Raw genomic sequence first — 21,560 nt, 5'->3', positions numbered from 1 at the left:
TTATCATAAAATTAGTCATTTTAAAGCTAAGTATGAAGAAATAGGGATATTACAAACCATTTCATACCAACCAAACATTAGTCGAAATGTAAGATCTTGTAGATTTTGAGGATGCCAAAAATAATTAGATTCATTGAAATTTGTCGGAAGGGACATCTACATCCTGAAATAGATTATTTTCTTTTGTTAGTGTTAAAAAAATATATAATAAGATAATAGATTAATGAAAATGATTATAACTCATCATAATGGATAAGACTATTTTTATTTTAAATTGATGTATCCAATATAAACTTTGAATGAAAATCTACCATTTTTTTCTGCGCCCAGTAGTGTTTTAGACTAATCAAAAAATGATAAAATAATATTTTATATTATTTGATATAATTTCATTAGATAGGAACATAGAGACATTAATTGTGTTCATAAACTTTTGTAATGAAAGACAAAAAAAAAAGTAACATGGTACATGTGTATGATTGCTTTTTATGGGGATGAAATCTAGCAATGGTGATTTTTTAAGTATTTAATATTTATATATTGATATTATAAGAATTTTTTATGAGTGTAATATTTATTTATATTCCTTTTTGAAGAGTTAATAATATTAAATATGAATGATATATAATGTAATAATGTAAGAAACTCTTAGACCGCATAGTTTTCTTTTTTGTATTTATATTGTTACCATTAGTCATCATTTACTATTTTTAAATAGATATTAAAGTTTTATAATATTTTGTATTTGACCAATAACTAAATTTGAATAACTGCATACTAAAAATATATATGGAAGTAAATAGTGAATGGCGTGTTAACATAAGCTATTAGAGAGAGAGAGAGAAAATCAATAACAAAAAAAATAGAAAAAAAAACAAATTGAAGAGAAGAATTGAACACCTTCGTTTCATTCCATTCATCTGAATCAATCAATCAATATTGAAATGGCGGATGAGAAGCAACATCGTCATGAAGAAGAGTCAAGTCCTCTTCTGAATGAAACGAAGCCGTTTTCACCTCATCTTGGATGGACAGCCGATGGTTTTCCAACCGGGCCTGGAAGCGTGATAGGCCAGCCCATGCCCACGGCCCGCGCTCCTTGGAGCTCCTCCCTCTGCTCTTGTCTCGGCCAGACTGATCATTTCTGCAGCTCCGATCTTGAAGTTTGTATGTTTCTTACAATTCGACATAATCAATTCAATTTTCTAATTTAATTTGATGTTTGATAATCCCTTGAAATTGGGGGTCAAAAGTTTATGGTTGATAAATGGGACATATTTGCCTTAATTTTATAAATTATATCCATCTCTATTAAGATTCCATTAAAAAAAAGTGGCAAGACTCCCACTTAGTGAGTCTAAAAGGGTAGATGTATATGGCCTTATCCTACAAGTGGAGGAGTCGTTTCCAGAATTTGAACCCCTGTCATTTTGATTTGATTATCGTTATAATTATTATTATGGTTTTAATTCGTGGTTAGTGCAAACTATTGCTGGTATATGCGGCTTTTGATGTTACTATAATGCCATAACGCCACTGTCTCGATTGCAATCGTGGACTCAAATTTAAAAACCATTGATAATCATACTTAGGTTGAGAGATGACTTACTGGAGGCTCTGAAGCATGGATATGTTGAACACCCTCACTGTCGGTGTCGGACACGTGTCGGATACGCTCAAATTCGTGAATGATACGTATCCATAGAGTATTCAAATATTAAAAATAAAAATAAAGACGAAGATATGTATTGATACGTTTTTAACAAAAAAATAGGATAATATAGAATACGCTTTATCAATTTTATGAATTATTCTACTATATTTTCTAGTTTTGGTACTTGGAATTTTGGAGAACAATGATTTACAATTTCTATTATATTTTGTACTTTTGATATTTTGATTTATCTATTTTTTACTATTTTATACACATACCCCTGAACATATCGTATCCTATATTTTGTGTCAACATATCACATACGTATCATAGTATCCAACACACGTATCTGTGTCGGTGCTTCATAGCTGAGAGGGAATCTTTTGAAGCGGGAAATGTTTGAGTTTAATTATGCTAAACCTCATCGTGAGATAGTGTAGTTTATGAATTAGAGGAATAAATTGTAATTTCTCCTAATTGGAGATAAGTTGTAGTTTATGAATTAGAATTTTCAATAACCCTGCCTGATATTTGGCTTAATTCAAAAATTACACGCACACCCCTTCAGTTATTATTATGACGGAGAGGTGATTGTAATTACACAAGATCTTTCAAAGAGGATGTGTATCTTTTGAATCCAGGGGTACAGAGTATAATAATTAAGCTAAACTTTAGAGATATTATTGCAATTTGCCCTTATAAACTGATTATTATCCCTCCCAGGCCCCATTTGATTTGCATCCCTAAAATATTGATTGACTTTTACACAGGTCTTGTTGGAAGTGTGGCTCCTTGTGTGCTGTATGGAGGCAATGCTGAGAGACTTGGATCTGTTCCTGGAACTTTTGTCAATCATTGCTTGCCTTATTCTGGTTTATATCTCATTGGGAATTCTTGCTTTGGTTGGAACTGTCTTGCACCTTGGTTTTCCTATCCTAGCCGTACTGCTATTCGTCACAAGTTCAATTTAGAGGCAAATTTCTTTTTTGTTTTGTTTCTTTTAGTTCTTCACATCTTCATTATTATTTACTTAGTGTTTCATACTTGATACATTTTGGCATATTCACATTGTTTCCATTGATCAACCTGAGCCCTTTCTATATTAGCTATTATGAATTCACACTTATGAGTCACACTGCACTACACAACCAGACAAAACCGTTGTCATGTAGTATTTGTTCAAAAGGTTTTGGTACAATCAGGTTTGTCAAATGTGGTGAAACTCTGAGTCATTTTTTTATTTATTTCATGCATTAAGAAAAAAATTAATATGTAGTCCCCCTTCTTTTTATGAAGTTGATATTTATTTGCGCCATTTATAGAGTTATTAAAATAATTGTCCTGTTGTTATGAGGTAAATTGGATTAAGCAAACAACCTTGCTATATTGTATGTAGATTTTTGGGGGAGTTGATAGGTCAGTTAGTAATGCTTGGATTCAGCCTTTAGGTGTATTCAATATCAACTTATCACAGAAAACTTGGCTCTATCACTTAATTTATATAGCCTTGCTTCAATAGATGACACCCACATAAACAACTTCCCGATAGATAGAAGCCAAGATTTACCTTTGTCTTGTCACCCCTTTTTCTCCTTGTCACACACTGTCTCACAAACACAATCCACATTCCTATTTTGACATGTTATGAGAAAACAAATTCAATTTTTTGCATAAATTGTTAACTGACTTTGGGAATCAGGGAAGCTGCGAGGCACTCGATAGGTCATGTGGATGCTGCGGAAGCTTTTTGAAAGATGATGCTCAACGTGAACAGTGTGAGTCAGCATGTGACTTAGCAACTCATGTCTTTTGCCATACCTGTGCTCTTTGTCAAGAGGGTCGTGAGCTCCGTCGGAGGCTACCTCATCCAGGCTTTAACGCCCAACCAGTACTGGTGATGATTCCCCCAACAGAGCAGACCATGGGACGTGGTGGGGCTTGAAGCATGTTATAGCTTGATGGTGTCGAAGCCTGTTATATCTTTCATCTTATGTGGATTCTGGTTGTTTTAATTTGGTATAATAAATAAGAACATGAAACAGCATAATATCAGTTTGCTTCCTTACTGTTTTGTATGATGTTCAAAATATATATCCTATCTAGATTGGACTGAATTGGGAGGATTTTTATCCTTGGTGTCTCTGCGTGCAATTATTTTGTTCAATGAACTGAATCAAATAATGTTTCATTATGGTTGTGATGTTTACTTTGTTTCCTCAGGGTTAATATTGAAAGTTTGTTATTTGCACAATTTTGATTCATCAGTCTAGATACTGCTTAGACTATGAGAATCACATTTTCAATGTGAAATATGTTAGCTTGCCGTGATCAAACCCGGTTCTTACAAATGACCAAAAGTAGAGAAAAACTTGTGTAGTGACATATCTAATACATTATATATTTATGTTTTTTGGTGATAGATCTTGTAGCTAAAGGCTGACCACCTTATTTTTCCTGTGGTAAACATAGCATTTTCTTTATTTATTTATTTCTGCCAGATAGAAAACCATCTGTTTTATGACATGACAATTTGGAGCCTGCATTTTTTTGTGTTCTTCCTTTTCATTGCAGATATGATTTTTCTCTCTCGATTTGTCCCTATTTGAACTTTTGTTAACGTACTTTAGTCCTACAAAATGCACTGTTATTTTGCGTGTAATTTAAGTGACTAAAAAATAATCATGTTCCCGAGGTTTGTAACATATCACTTGACTTATTACTTGATGTGCGTAATCTGTCAACGTTTGCTTGAAAGGGCTTTAGGCTGTAGTGTTTCTCCTTGATTGGTTAATTTTAGGAAAATAGAGGTGTAATGGTTTGGTTCGATTTTCAGTGTAGTTCATTAGTTCACTATTTTTTAAACTATTCTTGAAAGATGCAGCAGTACAGCAAGAAAATGAATGGATAGGGAACCATGGATCTAGAAAAGTAGCAATCTGTTATCTGTTTGAACATATTTGAAAGCAAGATAAAATGACAAACATCAAGAATAAATATTACTGAATAGAGACTTTTGCTCAAACAAATATAAAGCTTAATTATTCAGTATAAAAATTATTGAGAAGCAGTAGAAGAGAGAAAGTTGAAACAATTCATATTAGTCAACCTATTTAATGAGTTAAAAGTTAAGTTGTTGTTGTAATAGGGTGGTCTATGGTGTCTAGTAGACCTCTTATCAGGTATCATAGGATCAAGAGGAATCTGTGGTTGGACATGAAGTGGAATCTGGGATAGGTACTGGTAATCACAGTATCTATGAGATGGAAAAGACCTCTTATTGTCATTAGTTGGGGACGTGGGGTAGCAAAGAGACCATGGAGAGGACAACAAGGAAATCAACATCTTGCATTTGCTCAGCGGAAATAGCCAATGATCCATCAAACCATAGAGAACAAAAGCTTTCGACACCTAGAGTCAGAGGTCTAGAGTGAGAAAAAAGTGAGGACTTTAGAAGCTGTTCTGCTTCTAGGTATTGAAATAACTTCTTTAATATGGTTCGGTTGTCACAGTTACTGAACATTTGAAACTGTGACCTGAATCAAATTTGATAGGTTCCATGGGAACACACCAAATCGGACTGTGATACTGAGCTGAACCGTATTTTCCAGTTCGGTTCAATCTCATAGCTTCGTAGTTCAAGCTGGAACCGCTTACAACCCTAGATCTGAATGACGTTATTATGCCAAACCTATAGCACATTTGATACACATACCATACAACTACAACCTACTGTTTTTATTTTTTTAATCAAGCAATAGGAAACTAATGGTAGCAGTGACATGAATTCTGTTTAGCAAAAGGCAACAATTGTAACAGAAAAGATGAGTTAACCATGACATAGCCAATCCAAATATATTGCTAAAGTACTAATTTATGCGTCCAAGCAAGATAGAATATATGAAGATTAATGTAACTTTAGACACCACATAAGGAGAAAAATTTCTGAAAAGCATAGTTTAAAGTTAAAACTAAAGACAGAACATAAAGTGAGTACAAAGTCTCTACTCTCCAGGTGCAGAAACTCCTTGCTTCATTCTCTCTTTCTTCAGCTTCTTCTTTGAGACTGGCTTCTTCTTTCTAGGAGGGATGGTCTTCTGTGCATATGTGTAGAGCACATAATTTCCGACGAGGAATGTCAATAGCAACCCAACAACAACAAGGAGAACTATCAAGGCTGGGTTGAACCCTTTTTGTCCAGAATCCTTAACCTAAGTCAGGTAACAAAAGAGATCAGCATTTCTGTGAAGACTCGTCAGAGAGTAGTAAGAAAAATGAAATCGTAAAATGAAAAAAAAAACATGCATTTATTTGAAAAGGAAAACATAGACGGAATTCACAACCATCACTAACAATTGTCGCTGAAGAACCATCCTAAAATACGATAACCAGGATTATAGTTTTCTTCAAAGGTGAACCTCCATTCATTTGAGCAATCAAGGAATGAAAGGAAAGTTCGATACACAAAATATGCTTCCCAAAATAAAGTTTGTGAATAGTGTCAATGTGAATATGCACTATCGAAGAGAAAAGTTCGATACACAAAATATGCTAAATAAGTAAATATATAAAATGGAAGCTGCAATAAGAGAATTTTAAGGAAAAGATGGCTTCCCATTGAAGGGAAATAACTATTGCAACTTAAAAAGCTTCAAACTGCATTATCCAAATACTTCCTGAAACTACATTGAAGCACAGGTCACATTTTACAATAAGAAGAAAATTGGATGATCTTGTCACGTTATTTTTCACTTCGATAAACCAGGATAGTCTCTTAATCACATCTTATTGGTTGAAAAGGTGAATAAAAATGCAGACACTGGAATCTCTTAATTCATAAATGAATTTTATGCATTCATGGAAAAGTCATAAACTATATAAACTGGACATTCCGGTGGGTGAGCAAATCATTAGAGCCATTCCATCCGATTCAAACTGCAGGTGTTGATTGAAGTTGAACAATGCCACACTAACACGGCCTATCTATCTGTTTTGTATTCTTTTTATCATCTAAAATCCGAAGCATGAATTGGCATCAACATAAAATAGGCAATACAAAACATTGAACAAATGGAAATTTAAACCCGCACAACTTTTGACATTATTAACTATTAACCATTGCTCCATTCCCATCACAACAGTGCTGGAAAAACCATAAAGGTGGCTGATAGCCATAACAAATAAAGGGAACTTAACCACGACGAAGGACTCGTTTGATTAACTTTCTATTTTTAAGAAACACTTTTTACCATATAAAAAGCTTCAGACATTTATACTCTTATTTGATTGGCTTTTACCAAAGACATTTATCTGAAAAAACCCAAATTCAGATTTTAGGAAAATCTGAATTTTCAGGCTGTTTCAAAAAACCTCTATACCAAAAATGTTTTTTTTGGAGAATCACTTGTTCAGAATCTTAAACAGCAAGGCTTTTAAATGGTTAAATTTTAAATATGAACATTTAGCCCTTACTGAAAAGCTGAAGAATAAATAAAAGATTCCTAATTTACTTTTCACTTAATCCAGAACAGTACTACACATATGACCAAACAAAGCCATTTGCTTTAATATTTAGTACCCATGCATAAGTTCTTCACAGCATTGCAAAAATGCACAAACTTAATTAAAAAACCATTTTTTTAAAAACACCTCCACGGAAAAATCAGGGTTTGATCTTCATCCAAAGTTATACAAAATAATCATAAACTTTACATATTAAACAATGATCTAAGGCGCATGGAACATGAGCGGACCGCATAAAAAGGTAGATCATTAATTTTGTACCAAATTTGATTCAGATCAGATCTAACTAAAAAGAAAAAATACGATTTTGAAATTAGGGTTTTGAAATTGAAATTAGCAATTGATTGAAAGAAGGGAGAACTTACAAAATCAGTGTCATCAGCCATAGATAAAGGTTGAGGAGTGGTGCTATGCCAAAATAAGTGAAGTAAATTTACTCTTCCTACCTAGGAAATAGAATTAGCCAATTCGATGAAAAATGTTATTATTGCCACAAGTGTACTAATGATAGGGACAAAATTACAAAATTACTATTTGAGGAGGTTGTCATAAAAATAACTTATTTCACATCTCAAAGTATTCATTCTAGTAAAATTAAATATTTTGAATTAATAAGCTGATTTCAACAATTAAACTTTTATAGAATAAATAAATAAGATGTGAAATATATTTTTTTAACCCTTACATATTCATTCTAGTAAAATTAAATATTTTGAATTAATAAGCTGATTTCAACAATTAAATATTTATAGAATAAATGAATAAGATGTTAAATATATTTTTTTAACCCTCACATATTTGAGAGATTTTTTTTAAGAGACTCACTTTGGGTTGTACCCTTGAGAGTCATAGCCGAGACCCTTGACTTGGTATGGCTGATTTGTTGAGAAGATAATGTTTGGCTAAGTTGTTGGTCAAAACAAATCTATCTTTACTTGAATCCTTGATTGTAGATGTCCAACATCTTAACTTTATCTCCTTTGGTTTAATCAATTTATTCCTTGTCTTATCTCCTTGTTGAATTGAGATTATCTTTAGAGATAGAGTCCTAGCCGAACCCTCTTGTCTTTCCTAGCTTGAGTTGTGCCATGTCTTGCCCTTGGCCTTGTTCAAGAGTTGTAGCCGTGAGCCAATGATGCACCTAGCCATGCTACCTTGTCCTAGTCGTGCCTAGATGAATCTTTTAGCCTAAGTGAGCTACTTGGCCTGTAATGGACCATGATACAAATAAAATCTCAACCCCATCTTACATGAATTAAATACTAACATACTTTGATATTAAATAAAGAACTCCTAAGATAAAATAAATTCCCAAGTCTACATGATAATGAATTCTCATTTATTCATAACAAAAAAAAATAACCTAAGTTTAAAATAGATCCTAAGAACATAAATGCCCTTTCTTCATGTAATCTCCAATGTCAATTCAGTCTTTTATGACCTTCAAGGTTGTTGATTTGGCTTTGGCCTTAGTCATAGGACCTTCATGATGTCTCTTGCCCTCGGAATCAAAGGTTGCCCTAAGAGGGTTTACATCATCCCCTCCCCTTCAAGTGAATTCGTCCTCGAATTGTCTTCAATCTTAACTTTCTTTTTATCCTTGCCATGATCTTTCAAAGAATGGCCAAGTGTAGAAAAAAATTCAGCCTTTGGGAGGGTGTACTTCTCTTTGTTTTTGGCCGCACCTTTCTTTTTCTCTTCTTCAATCTTAGCTCTTAGCCTTTTTTGGTCCTTATGGACTTGTTTAGGGCTCAGATGGGTTAGCACCACCTTGTGATAATGGTGCATAAATGAAACCTTGTTGGGGAAACCATCATGGTTAGTTTTCTTTTCATATTGCTATGGTCTCCCTAACAACATATGGCTAGCCTCCATAGGGGCCACATCACATAATACCTCGTCATGGTACTACCCTATGGAGAAGGGTACCATGACTTGTCTATCCACAACCAACTCTCTCACATCACTTAACCATTAGAGTCGGTAAGGGGTGGGGTGTGGTTTAGTTTCAAGGTCTAGTTTTAACACTAGCCTTTGACTAACCACATTTGTGCAGGTATCACCATCAATGATCAAGGTGTACACCTTGCCTTGGACTAAGCATCTCAAGTGAAACAAGTTGAACTTTTGGCCTTCCTCATGCCTTTTGACTTGGTTGCCCAAGAGCTTCCTCATCATCAAAATGTCACCATCAGGCATGAATACATCCTCATCACAATCCTCTTCACTAGATGGTTCAGATTGGGACTCAATGACACTATTGGTGATCACCATTGTCCTCTTTGTAGGACATTGTGAGGCAATGTGACCATGACCAAGGCATTTGAAACACTTCATGTTTCTAGTTTTTTCATTAGCATCCATGGCTGGTTGGTTGGGTTTGTGGCTGCCCATGACCTCCTTGGCCTTAGGGCTCTCCCTTTTTTGCTCATCCTTCCAAGTGTGGGATTTTGAAGTACTAGAAGAGTACTTAGACTTCTTCCTCTTAATTTGCTGCTTCACTTTGATGGTTTTCTGAACCAAGTCATATAACTCCACATAGGGTTGCAATTTCACCACATCCTGGATTTCTGGATTCAATCCATGAAGAAACCTAGTCATTGTAGTTTCACGGTCCTCATTGAGGTTAGACCTAAGCAAGTCTAACTCATTTATTCATAACAATAAAAATAACCTAAGTTTAAAATAGATCCTAATGACATAAATGCCCTTCCTTCATGTAATCTCCAGAGTCAATTGAGTCTTTTGTGACCTTCAAGGTTGTTGATTTGGCTTTGACCCTAGTCATTGGATCTTCGTGACTTCTCTTGCCATTAGAATCAAAGATTGCCCTAGGAGGATTTACATCAGTATAAAAAAAGATGGATCAAAATAAGTAAAATAATGAGGATAAAACTTCAGCTTTGAATGTTAATTTTAGTGTTAAATAATTAATGTGTATCAACCAAGTGAAAGGCTTGATTTGTTATTTTCCTACAAAATAGTTTATAAATATTTATGTACCATAAAAAGTAACATATGTTATCTCTAAATTAAATAATTAGTAAACAAAATATACTTTATGACACAAGCTGTTTTTTTTGTGGTGGATGAAAAAATTGTATATTGATATATTATTTTTTCCTCTTGTCAAATATGATGCTAAAAGTTTGATCATATATTTAATAGTATGATAAAACAAAACAATATTGGACAGTTTACTTTGATGTCTGGCCACATACATCAGGATTGGTGATGGTGGTGTTGTACAACAATTAGAATAGTAAGGAGTGCCTCAAAATGTTAATAAATATCTGATAAATATTATGATCCATAGTTATTTTGTAAATTTCAAACCACAAAAGTTGAAAGTATAAATACACATAAAAAGTAGTATAGGTTATGAATTTTTTAAAACTTAAACTGAAATTAAAAACACATCAAACTAACTCTCGAATTTGAGTTTTTACGTTATATTATATATTTAAGACATACCTAAAAATAAAGTACTCTTCTAGTTTTGTTAGCGGTGAAATATTATTTATTCTAAATATTTAATCAGTTGTAATCTCCAAGCATTTTAGTAAAAATAAGGATCAATATTTCTTTACTTGTTCACTTTAGAGACAAATTATCTTAGAGAAGATTTCTTGATCTAACTTTTTACATGAGAATAGTACACTTTAACTTTACAAAGCGTGTAAATCAATTGATAAAGTGAATTAAAATTTGATCGGTTGAGTTTAATAAACTATAACATTTGATCATATAGTTTATACCAAAAAATAATATAGCTATCAATTTCCAATATTAATCATAACTCATTCTTGGTAGATTTTATAGGCAACAATTTTAGCCCAGACCTGAATATGTTTCTTCATATTAACAGCTGAATAAGGCTTGTGAATTCTTAAACTTAGTAATGGTGAATCAGGTATCATTATATTCCATGTCTCACATAAATAAGGTCTCTTCATATCTCTATTTTTTTCAATATCATTGTCTAGAACAGTCACTAGAATTGATATTTAGCAGAGGTTTCTTTTGCGATCAGCGGAGGTTTTTAACCTCCACAATAAAACTAGCAGAGGTTTCAAAAATCTGCACAGTTATGACTGCTAAAAGCGTTTTGTAGAGGTTTTTAATCTCCACTGTTTGCGGAGGTTAAAAAATTCCACTATTTGAGGAGGTCTTTGTAATGTGTACCATTAAGGCTTTAAACCTCCACTATCTGATAAGGTTAATTGTGGAGATTTTTAACCTCCACAACTCGAAATAACATCTAGAGACCTACTGAAAGAGGTAACTATTTTATGTTTCTAGAGGATTTCAACCTCAATTTAGTTTCATAATTTTCACAAGTTTAATCTCATTAATTTATAATTATTATTTAAATATACAATACTAAATACAAATGTTCTTAACAATAATAAATTTTCATTGCAAATAACCAAGATAGGGTAACATAGTTGAAAGAGTTATAATCCATCCTTCATTGTAAATCCAAATACACCATAAAATCTCAAAAAACTAAAAGTAGTCTCATATTATACTTTAAAAATAAAATACATAACATAAATCCTAAATGTTACTGACTTCAGATGGTCCTTTTGCACTCAAATGTATATCAAGCATACTTGCATCATGGTTAGGACGAGAAAGGATTGATATGATACTCTATACTGTACTCTCTACCTGCAAGATAACATAATAATATATACAAGAGCATGCTTTAAATAGATTTACTAGTAGAGAGTATATAAAATTACTAGCAACAAAAAACAAAGTGGCATACAAATTCTATAGGACAACCAACTAAGTAATTGACAAGAAAACCAACTTTGGATTCAATAAAAAAACCAGAAAAACCAAACTCTCTAGATTATGTATATAGTATGCAGAACTCCATCATAGAATTATTAGAAAGTTAGTAATTCAAAGATTAGTTAGAGTTACTATAGTGAGAAAGTTGTTATAGGTAGTTAGTTTAAATATAGTAATGTGTATAAATAACTCATTGAATTGATCATTGAATGCAAGTCAATCACATACAATACAACTTCACTTCTCTTAACTCTCATCTATCTCTCAATCACCCATACACATCATTTTCTCTAACTTTCTTCATTATGTTTTTCTTCTCTGCATTTCATAGTTTCAACATTTGGTATCAAGAGCTTTGATTTAGAAGATCAAATATCACTTTATTCCGCTGCATACATGGCAAAACCAATTGCAAATTTTTCAACAAACTTACCAGTGCTTGATGGATCGAATTGGTCAAGATGGTGTATCCAGATGAAAGCCATCTTTGGCTACCAAGATGTGGCTGAAATCGTTGAAGATGGTTTCTCAACTCTAGAGGAAGGAGCTACTGAAGTTCAGAAGAGTGAGTACAAGCAAAGTAAGAGGAAAAATTACAAGGCATTGTGCATCATTCATCAAGCAGTTGATAATGCACACTTTGAAAAGATTGCAGGTTCTGCAACTTCTAAAGAAGCCTAGGAAACTCTTGAGAAGCACTATGTTGGTGTTGCTCAATTAAAGAAGATAAGATTACAAACCATGAGGAGAAGGTATGAGCTCATGCAGATGGAGGAAAGTGAGAAAATCTCTGAATTCTTTACAAGAATAATAACTCACACCAATAGTGTGAAGTCCTGTGGAGAAAAGATGGATGATACCATAATAGTAGAAAAGATTCTGAGGACAGTGGCACCAAGGTTTGATCATGTTGTGGTGGCCATTGAGGAGTCAGGAAAAGTTGAAATGATGAAGGTTGAGGAGCTTCAGGGTTCACTTGAGGCCCATGAACAGAGGATGAATGAAAGAGGAGCAGATAGATCTTCTCATCAAGCTCTGCAGGCTCAAACATCCAAGATGGGATCTCACTTTGTAAAAAATTTCAACAAGAATCGAGGGAAAAGCTTTGAACAGAGAAATGGCCCAAGAAAATTCTCACAATCTGGCAATGATCTCAATACTGAGCATGAAGAGACATTCAATAAGAGAGATGGAGGAAAACAGGTCAAAGCTTGGAAGAAAAAAAGATTGACAGGAAGAGAATTAGGCGCTTTAACTGTGACAAGCTTGGACACTTCTCATCTGAGTGTCAAGCACCTAATAAGAATCATTAGTATGGAAGGCAAGAATCATAAGCAAATCTTGTCAAGGAGGATGATGAAGACTCGGGTGAAATTGTTGTTCAATTGATGATGACAACAAGCAATTTGAATGCAGGAAGTGATACTTGGTACCTGGATTCAGGATGCTCTAATCATATGACTAGAAATAGAGAATGGTTGGTAAATTTTGATGCAACAAGAAAAAGTAAGGTGAAATTTGCTGATCACAGAGTCATCACTGCTGAAGGAACAGGTGATGTCCCTCTTATCATGGCAAATGGCAGGAAAACATACATCAATGATGTATTATTTGTTCCTAATATGAAGACCAACCTGATAAGTATTGGTCAATTGCTTGAGAAGGGCCTCGCAATGCAACTCTTGAATGGCCTTATGACAATCTATGATGACCAGAAGAGGAAGATTCTGAATGCTCCATTAACCAATAATAGAACCTTCCAAGTCAAGCTAGGAGCAAGGAACTCTCAATGCATGAATGCAATAACCAAGAAGGATGAAACTTGGTTGTGGCATCTGAGATATGGTCACCTCAACTTCAGAGATCTTGGACTACTGAGGTCAAAAGGAATGCTCAGTGGTCTTCCTGAAATCAAAACTAAGCAACCTTATTGTGAAAGCTGCATCACGGGTAAGCTATCTAGAACTCCTTTCTGCAATCATACACAAGCCAGAGCTTTAGATATGCTACATGTGATATACCAGATGTTTGTGGCCCTATGGAAGTACCTACATTAGGAGGAAACAAGTATTTTCTCTCTTTCATATATGAGTTCAGTAGGAAGATGCGGATCTATCTTATTAGAGCAAATAGTAAGGTGTTTTCTAACATGATAAGATACAACGCAATGGTAGAAAGACAGTCTAGCAAACAAATCAAGATTCTTAGGACAAATGGAGGTGGAGAATTCACATCAAGAAAGGTTGAGAAATTATGTGAAGATAATGGTATAATTCATGAAGTAACCTATCCATATACTCCACAACATAATGGCTTAGCTTAAAGAAGAAACATAACTGTGATGAATATGGTAAGGTGTATGCTCAAGTGCAAAGGTCTTCCTCACAACCTATGGGGTGAAGCAGTAACAACAACAACTTATATTCTCAACAAATGTCCTACACAAAAGACTCAACAACATGGTTCCTGAGGAGGTATGGACAGGGAAGAAACCATCAGCACTTCAAGGTATTTGGTTCATTGTGCTACAGACATATACCAGACCAGAAGGAAGTTGGATGATAAGGGTGAATTGATGGTCTTTGTTGGCTATAATTCAACAGGGTCATACAAACTTCTCCACCCTGTGACAAAGCAAACAACTTTCAGCAGGGATGTTAAGATTGATGAGATGAGCACTTGGAATGATCCTCTCAAGAAACTTGACCATAAGGAATCAGTGGCCTCTGTTCCAATAGAAGAAGATTAAGAGAGCATACCAGCAACAAATCTACCTTCAAGTTCAGATATTGATGCTAAACCTACAAGGACAAGAAATAGACCAGCAAGGTTGAGTGAATTTGAAATGCTTGCAGATGATGCAGTCACAGAAGAAGGTGACTTAATTCACTTTGCACTCATGGCTGAAGCTGAACCAATCACCTTTAATCAAGCAATCAAAGAAGGTGTTTGGATCAATGCAATGGAGGAGGAGATCAAGTCCATTGAGAAAAACAAAACATGGGAATTAGCTGACCTGCCATCAGATAAGACTCCAATTATAGTGAGGTGGGTATACAAGGTCAAATACAGACCCGATGGAAGCATATCCAAGCATAAAGCCAGATTAGTGGCAAAAGGGTACATGCAAAGAGAAGGCCATGACTACTCAGAGGTGTTTGCCCATGTTGCCAGGTTTGAAATTGTGAGGCTAATTGTTGCCTTAGCCAGTAGGAACAATAGGAAGTTATGGCAACTTGATGTCAAGAGTGCCTTCCTAAATGGACCTCTTGAGGAAGTAGTATACATCACCCAACCTCCTGGATTTGCAATAAAAGGGAATGAAGACAAAGTACTAAGGCTTAGAAGAGCTTTGTATGGATTGAAACAAGCACCAAGAGCCTGGAACAAAATGATTGATTCCTTTATAGTACCAATTGGATTCATCAAGTGCACAGTAGAACATGGAGTCTATGTGAATGTGACTACCACAAATGCAGTAATCATGCTCTGCCTCTATGTGGATGATCTGGTTATAACAGGGAGTTGTGAGGATGAAATCTTCAAACTAAAAGGAAAACTTAAGTCTGAATTTGACATGACAGACTTAGGGGAATTATCATACTTTTTAGGTATTGAATTTCTCAAGACAGACAAAGGAATCATTATGCATCAAAGAAGATACATCACAAAATATAATTCTATAATTGTGTTATGGCCATTATGTAATTAGCCAAAATATAAAATGATCTTAAGTAATTAATTTAGTGGCTAAGGGCATATGTGTCATGAAATAATAATAAGTGTAGATACCTTCAGGCAATTTCTGATTTGATGAAGGGACTGAATCAGAATTATTGCAACTAAAGTAGTAACCACTACGAGGTTACTTTTATGGGTTATGGTCCCCATTTGTAGAGCAACAGGTTTTCAGGTGTTAATGTTAAGGAGAATAAGGTAGGATGAGAATAGTGTTATCCAGGATAGGATAACACTATCCACCCATCCATAAGGCTCATTAGGTATAAGGATGAGGTTTCTCCTCATAACCTAATAACAAAAGGCTAAGGCAACACATACTCTCCCTCAGCACACTCAAGAAAGCTCTCTCATTCCCCTATAGAGAGAAGCATAAGGAAAACTGTAAGACGCTCTATCATCTGGAAGATCATCGCACCCTCATACCTTCGAGATTCCAGAAATGGCTCAACAAGGTATGTTCTTCATCTTCACCATGAACTCATTTGGGGTTTCTTCGGTCTGGACAATGGTTGTTCCATTTTGGTTTATGTATGGGCATAAACATTAGGTTATGAAAACAAAGTCATGTTCATAAGAACTTCCGCGTTTAATCTATGGATTTCGGATGGAGATATTCTCCAACAGAAGAAATATATATAACATACTTAAGGTGTCAATTAATACGAGATGACATGCATAAGTGATGTAACATAGAAAGGGGAGGCAAACCAATATAAGAATACCGGGAATTACATGACCTGTGAGGTCCTCCTTGTATTTTTGGAAATACAAAAGGATTTGAAATGAATGAATGTTGTTTTTCTGCTGATTTTCATGAATTTTGGGTGAAATTTTGGAGAAAAAACGATGCAGAAATCGCATTTTTCGTGTTCTGTTGCAGTGCTCTCGCTCAAGAGAGAGTGGCTCACTCAAGCGAGAGGAAACAGAGGCAAATCGCCTTTAATTTGGCTCAAGCGAGATTTGGCTCGCCCGGGCGAGATTCTGCTCACCCGAGCGAGATTCGGCTCGCCCAAGCGAAATTTTTTTTTTTAATTTATTATTTTTGGAACTTCAGTATCTTTGTGCATTGATTTTAATTGTTATTTGTATGTCCATTAAGGCTGTCTGTTATTTCAAATGAGCCAAATGAAGTGAAATGTCGCCAAAGTGACCTCTTTCATGGATATAACTCATGAGGAATAATGGATGTAAGTGTGTATGGTCATTCATGCGGATATTAGCTGGCCCAAAGGAAAGTTAATATTTGGCTTTAAGATCATACACACCTGTGATGATAAACATGTCATAATTCTAAAGTTTTATACATGTGACTGATGAATCAATCCAAAGAGGGATTCGTCAGTTAACATGTCTTATTATGAATGTTTGATCATTACAACAAGAGTACCACTTGCAGTTGATATCACTGTCCAAAGACTTGATATTGATGGTGCACTAGGTATCTTGATTTGGATATACATTGTTTTAAGCACATTGATAATTTTGGGTTGTGAGCATATTTTAATATTGTCTTTTGTTTCAATCAGCTACATCAATTGCTTCTATATCTGCAAATTTGAATTCGGTTCCGGTCCTTAATGGTGAAAATTTTAAGGATTGGAAAGAGAACATGGAAATTGTTCTTGGCTGCATGGATCTGGACTATGCACTAAGGGTAGAGCAACCTCCTTCTCCTTTGGAATCTAGTTCCTCTGAAGAGAGGAAGGATTATGAGAAGTGGGATCGCTCTAATTGCATGAGTCTAGTGATCATTAAGCATGGCATTCCAGAGGTCTTTAGGGTTACTATCTCGGATGAGATAAATAGTGCCAAAGATTTCCTTGCTGAGATTGAAAAGCGCTTTGCAAAGAGCGATAAGGCGGAAACAAGTACTCTGTTACAGAACTTGATTTCCATGAGGTATCAAGGCAAGGGAAACATAAGGGAATACATTATGGGAATGTCCAACATCGTTTCAAAACTTAAGGCCCTTAAGCTTGACATGTCGGAAGACTTGCTCATTCATTTGGTCTTACTGTCTCTTCCTGCACAATTCAGTCAGTTTAAGATTTCTTATAACTGTCAAAGGGAGAAATGGACTCTTAATGAGCTCATTTCATTTTGTGTGCAAGAAGAGGAAAGATTGAAGCGAGAGAGGACTGAAAGTGCCCATTATGTTACTACCTCTAAAGACAAGGGCAAAAGGAAAATCACTTCAGAGCCCAAGAATGAAGCTGCTAAGGGTTCAGTGCAAAAGAAACAGAAGCAGGATGATGTCTGTTTCTTTTGCAAAGCAACTGGACATCAAAAGAAGAAATGTGTAAAGTATCACGCCTGGCGTGCTAAGAAAGGTACATTTCTTGCTTTGGTTTGTTCTGAGGTCAATTTAACTTCAGTACCTGGAAACACCTGGTGGTTAGACTCCGGTTCAACCTCTAACATCAGTGTTTCAATGCAGGGTTGCCTGAGCTACCGAAAGCCTAATCATGTTGAAAGATACATATATGTTGGCGATGGGAAATCGGTAGAAGTGGAAGCTATAGGGCATTTTAGGTTGTTATTATGTACTGGTTTCTATTTGGATTTGAAAGACACTTTTGTTGTACCGTCTTTTAGACGGAATTTGATTTCTGTTTCATATTTGGACAAATTTGGTTATTGTTGTTCATTTGGAAACAATTCGGTTCAATTGTCTTTAAATTCAAATGTTATTGGAACTGGTTCACTTATGTTGAATGACAACCTTTATATGCTGAATATCATAACTGATTATAGCGAAACCCTGAATGTGGAATCACGTGGTACTAAGCGTAAGATTGAAAATAATAATTCAGGTGCATTATGGCACAAGCGCCTAGGTCACATTTCTCAAAAGAGAATTGAGCGTCTTGTGTCAGATGGGATTTTGGATTCCATTGACTTCACAAACCTTAATGTTTGTGTTAAATGCATAAAAGGAAAACAAACCAAACAATCGAAATATGGTGCATATAGAGCTTCGGACGTCTTAGAATTGATACATACGGATATCTGTGGGCCATTCCCTACGGCTTCCTGGAATGGTCAACGATATTTCATATCATTCATAGACGATTATTCTCGTTATGCATACATTTTTCTAATTCATGAAAAGTCCCAATCGGTGGACGTGTTCAAAACTTTTAAGGCTGAGGTTGAAAATCAACTCGGCAAAAGGATTAAGTGCGTCAGATCTGACCGTGGTGGTGAATACTACGGTAGATATGACGGTTCAGGTGAACAACGTCCAGGGCCTTTTGCCAAATACCTAGAGGAATGTGGTATAGTCCCACAGTACACCATGCCAGGATCGCCTAGCATGAATGGTGTGTCTGAAAGACGAAACCGGACTCTTAAGGACATGGTAAGGAGTATGATTTGTCACTCTACCTTACCAGAGTCACTCTGGGGAGAGGCACTTAAGACAGCAGCTTATATTCTTAATAGGGTACCAACTAAGACAACTGTCAAAACACCTTATGAGCATTGGACTGGGCGAAAGCCAAGTCTAAAGCATTTTCATGTGTGGGGATGTCCAGCTGAGGCAAGGCCTTATAGGCCTTACAAGAATAAATTGGACTCCCGTACAATAAGCAGTTACTTTATTGGTTACTCTGAAAAATCAAGGGGCTATAAATTTTATGATCCAAGTATGAAATCCATATTTGAGACGGGTACAGCCACGTTCTTTAAGGATATTGAGTTTGAGGGGGAAGATAAGGTTAGAAACTTTGTCTTAGAGGAAGAATCTGTATCTATTCCAGATGCGATTCATATAGTTGCTTTTGAAGTCTTTTGAAGAAGCAAAATTTGGAACCTCCTCAAGACATAGTTGATGAAACCTTCCCTACTCAAGGTGAGTTAGTAATTCATGAAGGACAAACTCAAAACCCTCAAGAACATGGACAAGAGGTACAAGAGCCTATGGCTTTGCGTAGATCCACTAGAGAAAGGAGAAATGCAATTCCGGATGATTACATTTGCTTTCTCCTGGAACATGAGGGTGATGGCTTAATGGACAATGATCCATTAAACGTTCATGAAGCCATCCAAAGTTCCAATTCGGAAAAGTGGATCGAAGCAATGAAAGAGGAGTATAAATCCATGCAAGACAATAAAGTTTGGGAACTTGTCCCATTACCAGAAGGTAAGAAACCCATTGGTTGCAAATGGATTTTTAAGACCAAGCGGGATTCTAATGGTAATGTGGAGAGGTATAAGGCACGTCTTGTAGCTAAGGGTTTTACTCAGAAGGAAGGGATTGACTATAAAGAGACTTTCTCTCCGGTTTCATCGAAAGACTCTCTTAGGACAATCATGGCTCTTGTAGCACATTATGATTTGGAGCTTCATAAGATGGATGTCAAAACAGCTTTTCTACATGGAAACATTAATGAAAAGATTTATATGGTGCAACCAGAACACTTTGTAACGGGAGACCGAAAGAATATGGTTTGCAAATTGACAAAATCCATCTATGGGCTAAAACAAGCGTCTCGTCAGTGGTACCACAAATTTCATGAGGTGATTCTCTCTTTTGGTTTTGAGATGAATTCAGTTGAAGATTGTGTGTATCACAAGTTCAGTGGGAGCAAGTATATTTTCTTGCTCTTGTATGTGGATGACATACTGCTTGCCACTAATGATGTGGGTACCTTGTTAGAAACCAAGACATTTCTATCCAGTAATTTTGAAATGAAGGATCTTGGTGAAGCTTCATTTGTATTAGGAATCCAGATACACCGAGACAGATCTCGGGGTATTCTTGGATTATCACAAAAGAGCTATATAGAAAAGGTGCTCAAAAGGTATGGCATGCAGGACTGTAAAGTAATGGATACTCCAGTTGCTAAGGGAGACAAATTTAGTCTCAATCAGTGCCCTAAAGGAAATCTGGAAATTCAGGAAATGCAAAAGATCCCTTATGCATCAGCTGTAGGGAGTCTTATGTATGCTCAAGTATGTACGCGTCCGGATATAGTGTTCATAGTTGGGGTTTTAGGCAGATATATGAGTAATCCAGGAATGGACCATTGGAAAGCAGCCAAAAGGGTCATGAGGTACTTAAAGAGAACAAAAGACTATATGCTCACATATAGGAGATCAGACCATTTAGAGATCATTGGGTATTCTGACTCCGATTTTGCGGGATGCCAAGATAGTAGACGATCTACTTCGGGCTATGTTTTTCTGTTAGCTGGTGGTGCGATTTCTTGGCGTTCTGAACCTTGTAGCTTCATCCACCATGGCAGCAGAGTATATAGCATGTTATGAGGCATCACTTCAGTCATCATGGTTGAGAAATTTTGTCACTGGGCTGCGGATTGTGGAAAGGATTGAAAGACCACTAAAGTTATACTGTGATAATAAATCAGTCGTGTTGTTCTCCAACAACAATAGGAGTTCGGCAAAGTCGAAACACATCGACATTAAGTTCCTAGTTGTTAAGGAGAAGGTACAAAGTGGACAGCTTTCCATAGAACACTTAGGCACTAACTCCATGATTGCGGATCCTCTCACAAAAGCTATCACACCCAAGGTCTTTCATGAGCATGCTGCTCACATGGGTGTTCTACAGTGTGAGGACATTTTGGTTTACTGGGAGTTAGAAAGTGCACTCTTTTATTATGTTCTATGTGATTTCAGTGTTATTTACGAAAACATTGTCTTCAAACTTCAGTTGATTAATCATTCAGTTTGGTATTCTGTCATTATACTTTGTACAATAAAGTTTTTATGTTATTGTTAAGGATCTCACTAAAGTTAAGTAGGACCAGTTGAAAATTGACATGTACAGATCATATTCATGTAATTTTCATGCTACACATTTCATGATGTATCTATG

At 35.6% G+C, this 21,560-nt stretch overlaps 2 protein-coding genes and 1 long non-coding RNA gene across 3 annotated transcripts in view; 2 read left to right on the top strand and 1 right to left on the bottom strand.

Moving 5' to 3' along the window:
* On the top strand, positions 833-3,854 carry LOC109334245 (cell number regulator 8). Its single transcript, XM_019569894.1, has 3 exons — positions 833-1,167; positions 2,425-2,627; positions 3,354-3,854. Exons 1-3 carry the CDS (start codon positions 945-947, stop codon positions 3,594-3,596), a joined length of 669 nt encoding a protein of 222 aa, XP_019425439.1. The 5' UTR covers positions 833-944; the 3' UTR covers positions 3,597-3,854.
* LOC109334244 (DNA-binding protein S1FA) lies at positions 5,471-7,668 on the bottom strand. The gene is made up of 2 exons (XM_019569893.1): positions 7,540-7,668; positions 5,471-5,862 (listed from the first exon to the last, which is right to left on the bottom strand). Exons 1-2 carry the CDS (start codon positions 7,558-7,560, stop codon positions 5,656-5,658), a joined length of 228 nt encoding a protein of 75 aa, XP_019425438.1. The 5' UTR covers positions 7,561-7,668; the 3' UTR covers positions 5,471-5,655.
* LOC109334242 overlaps positions 12,029-21,560 on the top strand; it is a 26,655-nt gene continuing 17,123 nt past the window's right edge. The window contains exons 1-2 of the long non-coding RNA XR_002106080.1: positions 12,029-12,039; positions 19,034-19,043. This is a non-coding gene — a long non-coding RNA (uncharacterized LOC109334242). The remainder of the gene's footprint in view (positions 12,040-19,033; positions 19,044-21,560) is intronic.

This window comes from Lupinus angustifolius, chromosome LG19, assembly GCF_001865875.1.
Source record: "Lupinus angustifolius cultivar Tanjil chromosome LG19, LupAngTanjil_v1.0, whole genome shotgun sequence".
Lineage (NCBI taxonomy): Eukaryota > Viridiplantae > Streptophyta > Magnoliopsida > Fabales > Fabaceae > Lupinus > Lupinus angustifolius.
Note: the sequence above shows the minus strand (reverse complement) of the source record. Positions and strands in the feature narration are given on the sequence as shown.

Excerpts from the sequence above, each read along its gene's own strand:
- LOC109334245 (XM_019569894.1), top strand. The coding sequence starts at position 945 with ATGGCGGATGAGAAGCAACATCGTCATGAAGAAGAGTCAAGTCCTCTT. Across the intron at positions 1,168-2,424 it reads CAGCTCCGATCTTGAAGTTT|GTCTTGTTGGAAGTGTGGCT; the intron begins GTATGTTTCTTA and ends ACTTTTACACAG. Across the intron at positions 2,628-3,353 it reads GTCACAAGTTCAATTTAGAG|GGAAGCTGCGAGGCACTCGA; the intron begins GCAAATTTCTTT and ends TTTGGGAATCAG.
- LOC109334244 (XM_019569893.1), bottom strand. The coding sequence starts at position 7,560 with ATGGCTGATGACACTGATTTT. Across the intron at positions 5,863-7,539 it reads TGGCTGATGACACTGATTTT|GTTAAGGATTCTGGACAAAA; the intron begins GTAAGTTCTCCC and ends TACCTGACTTAG.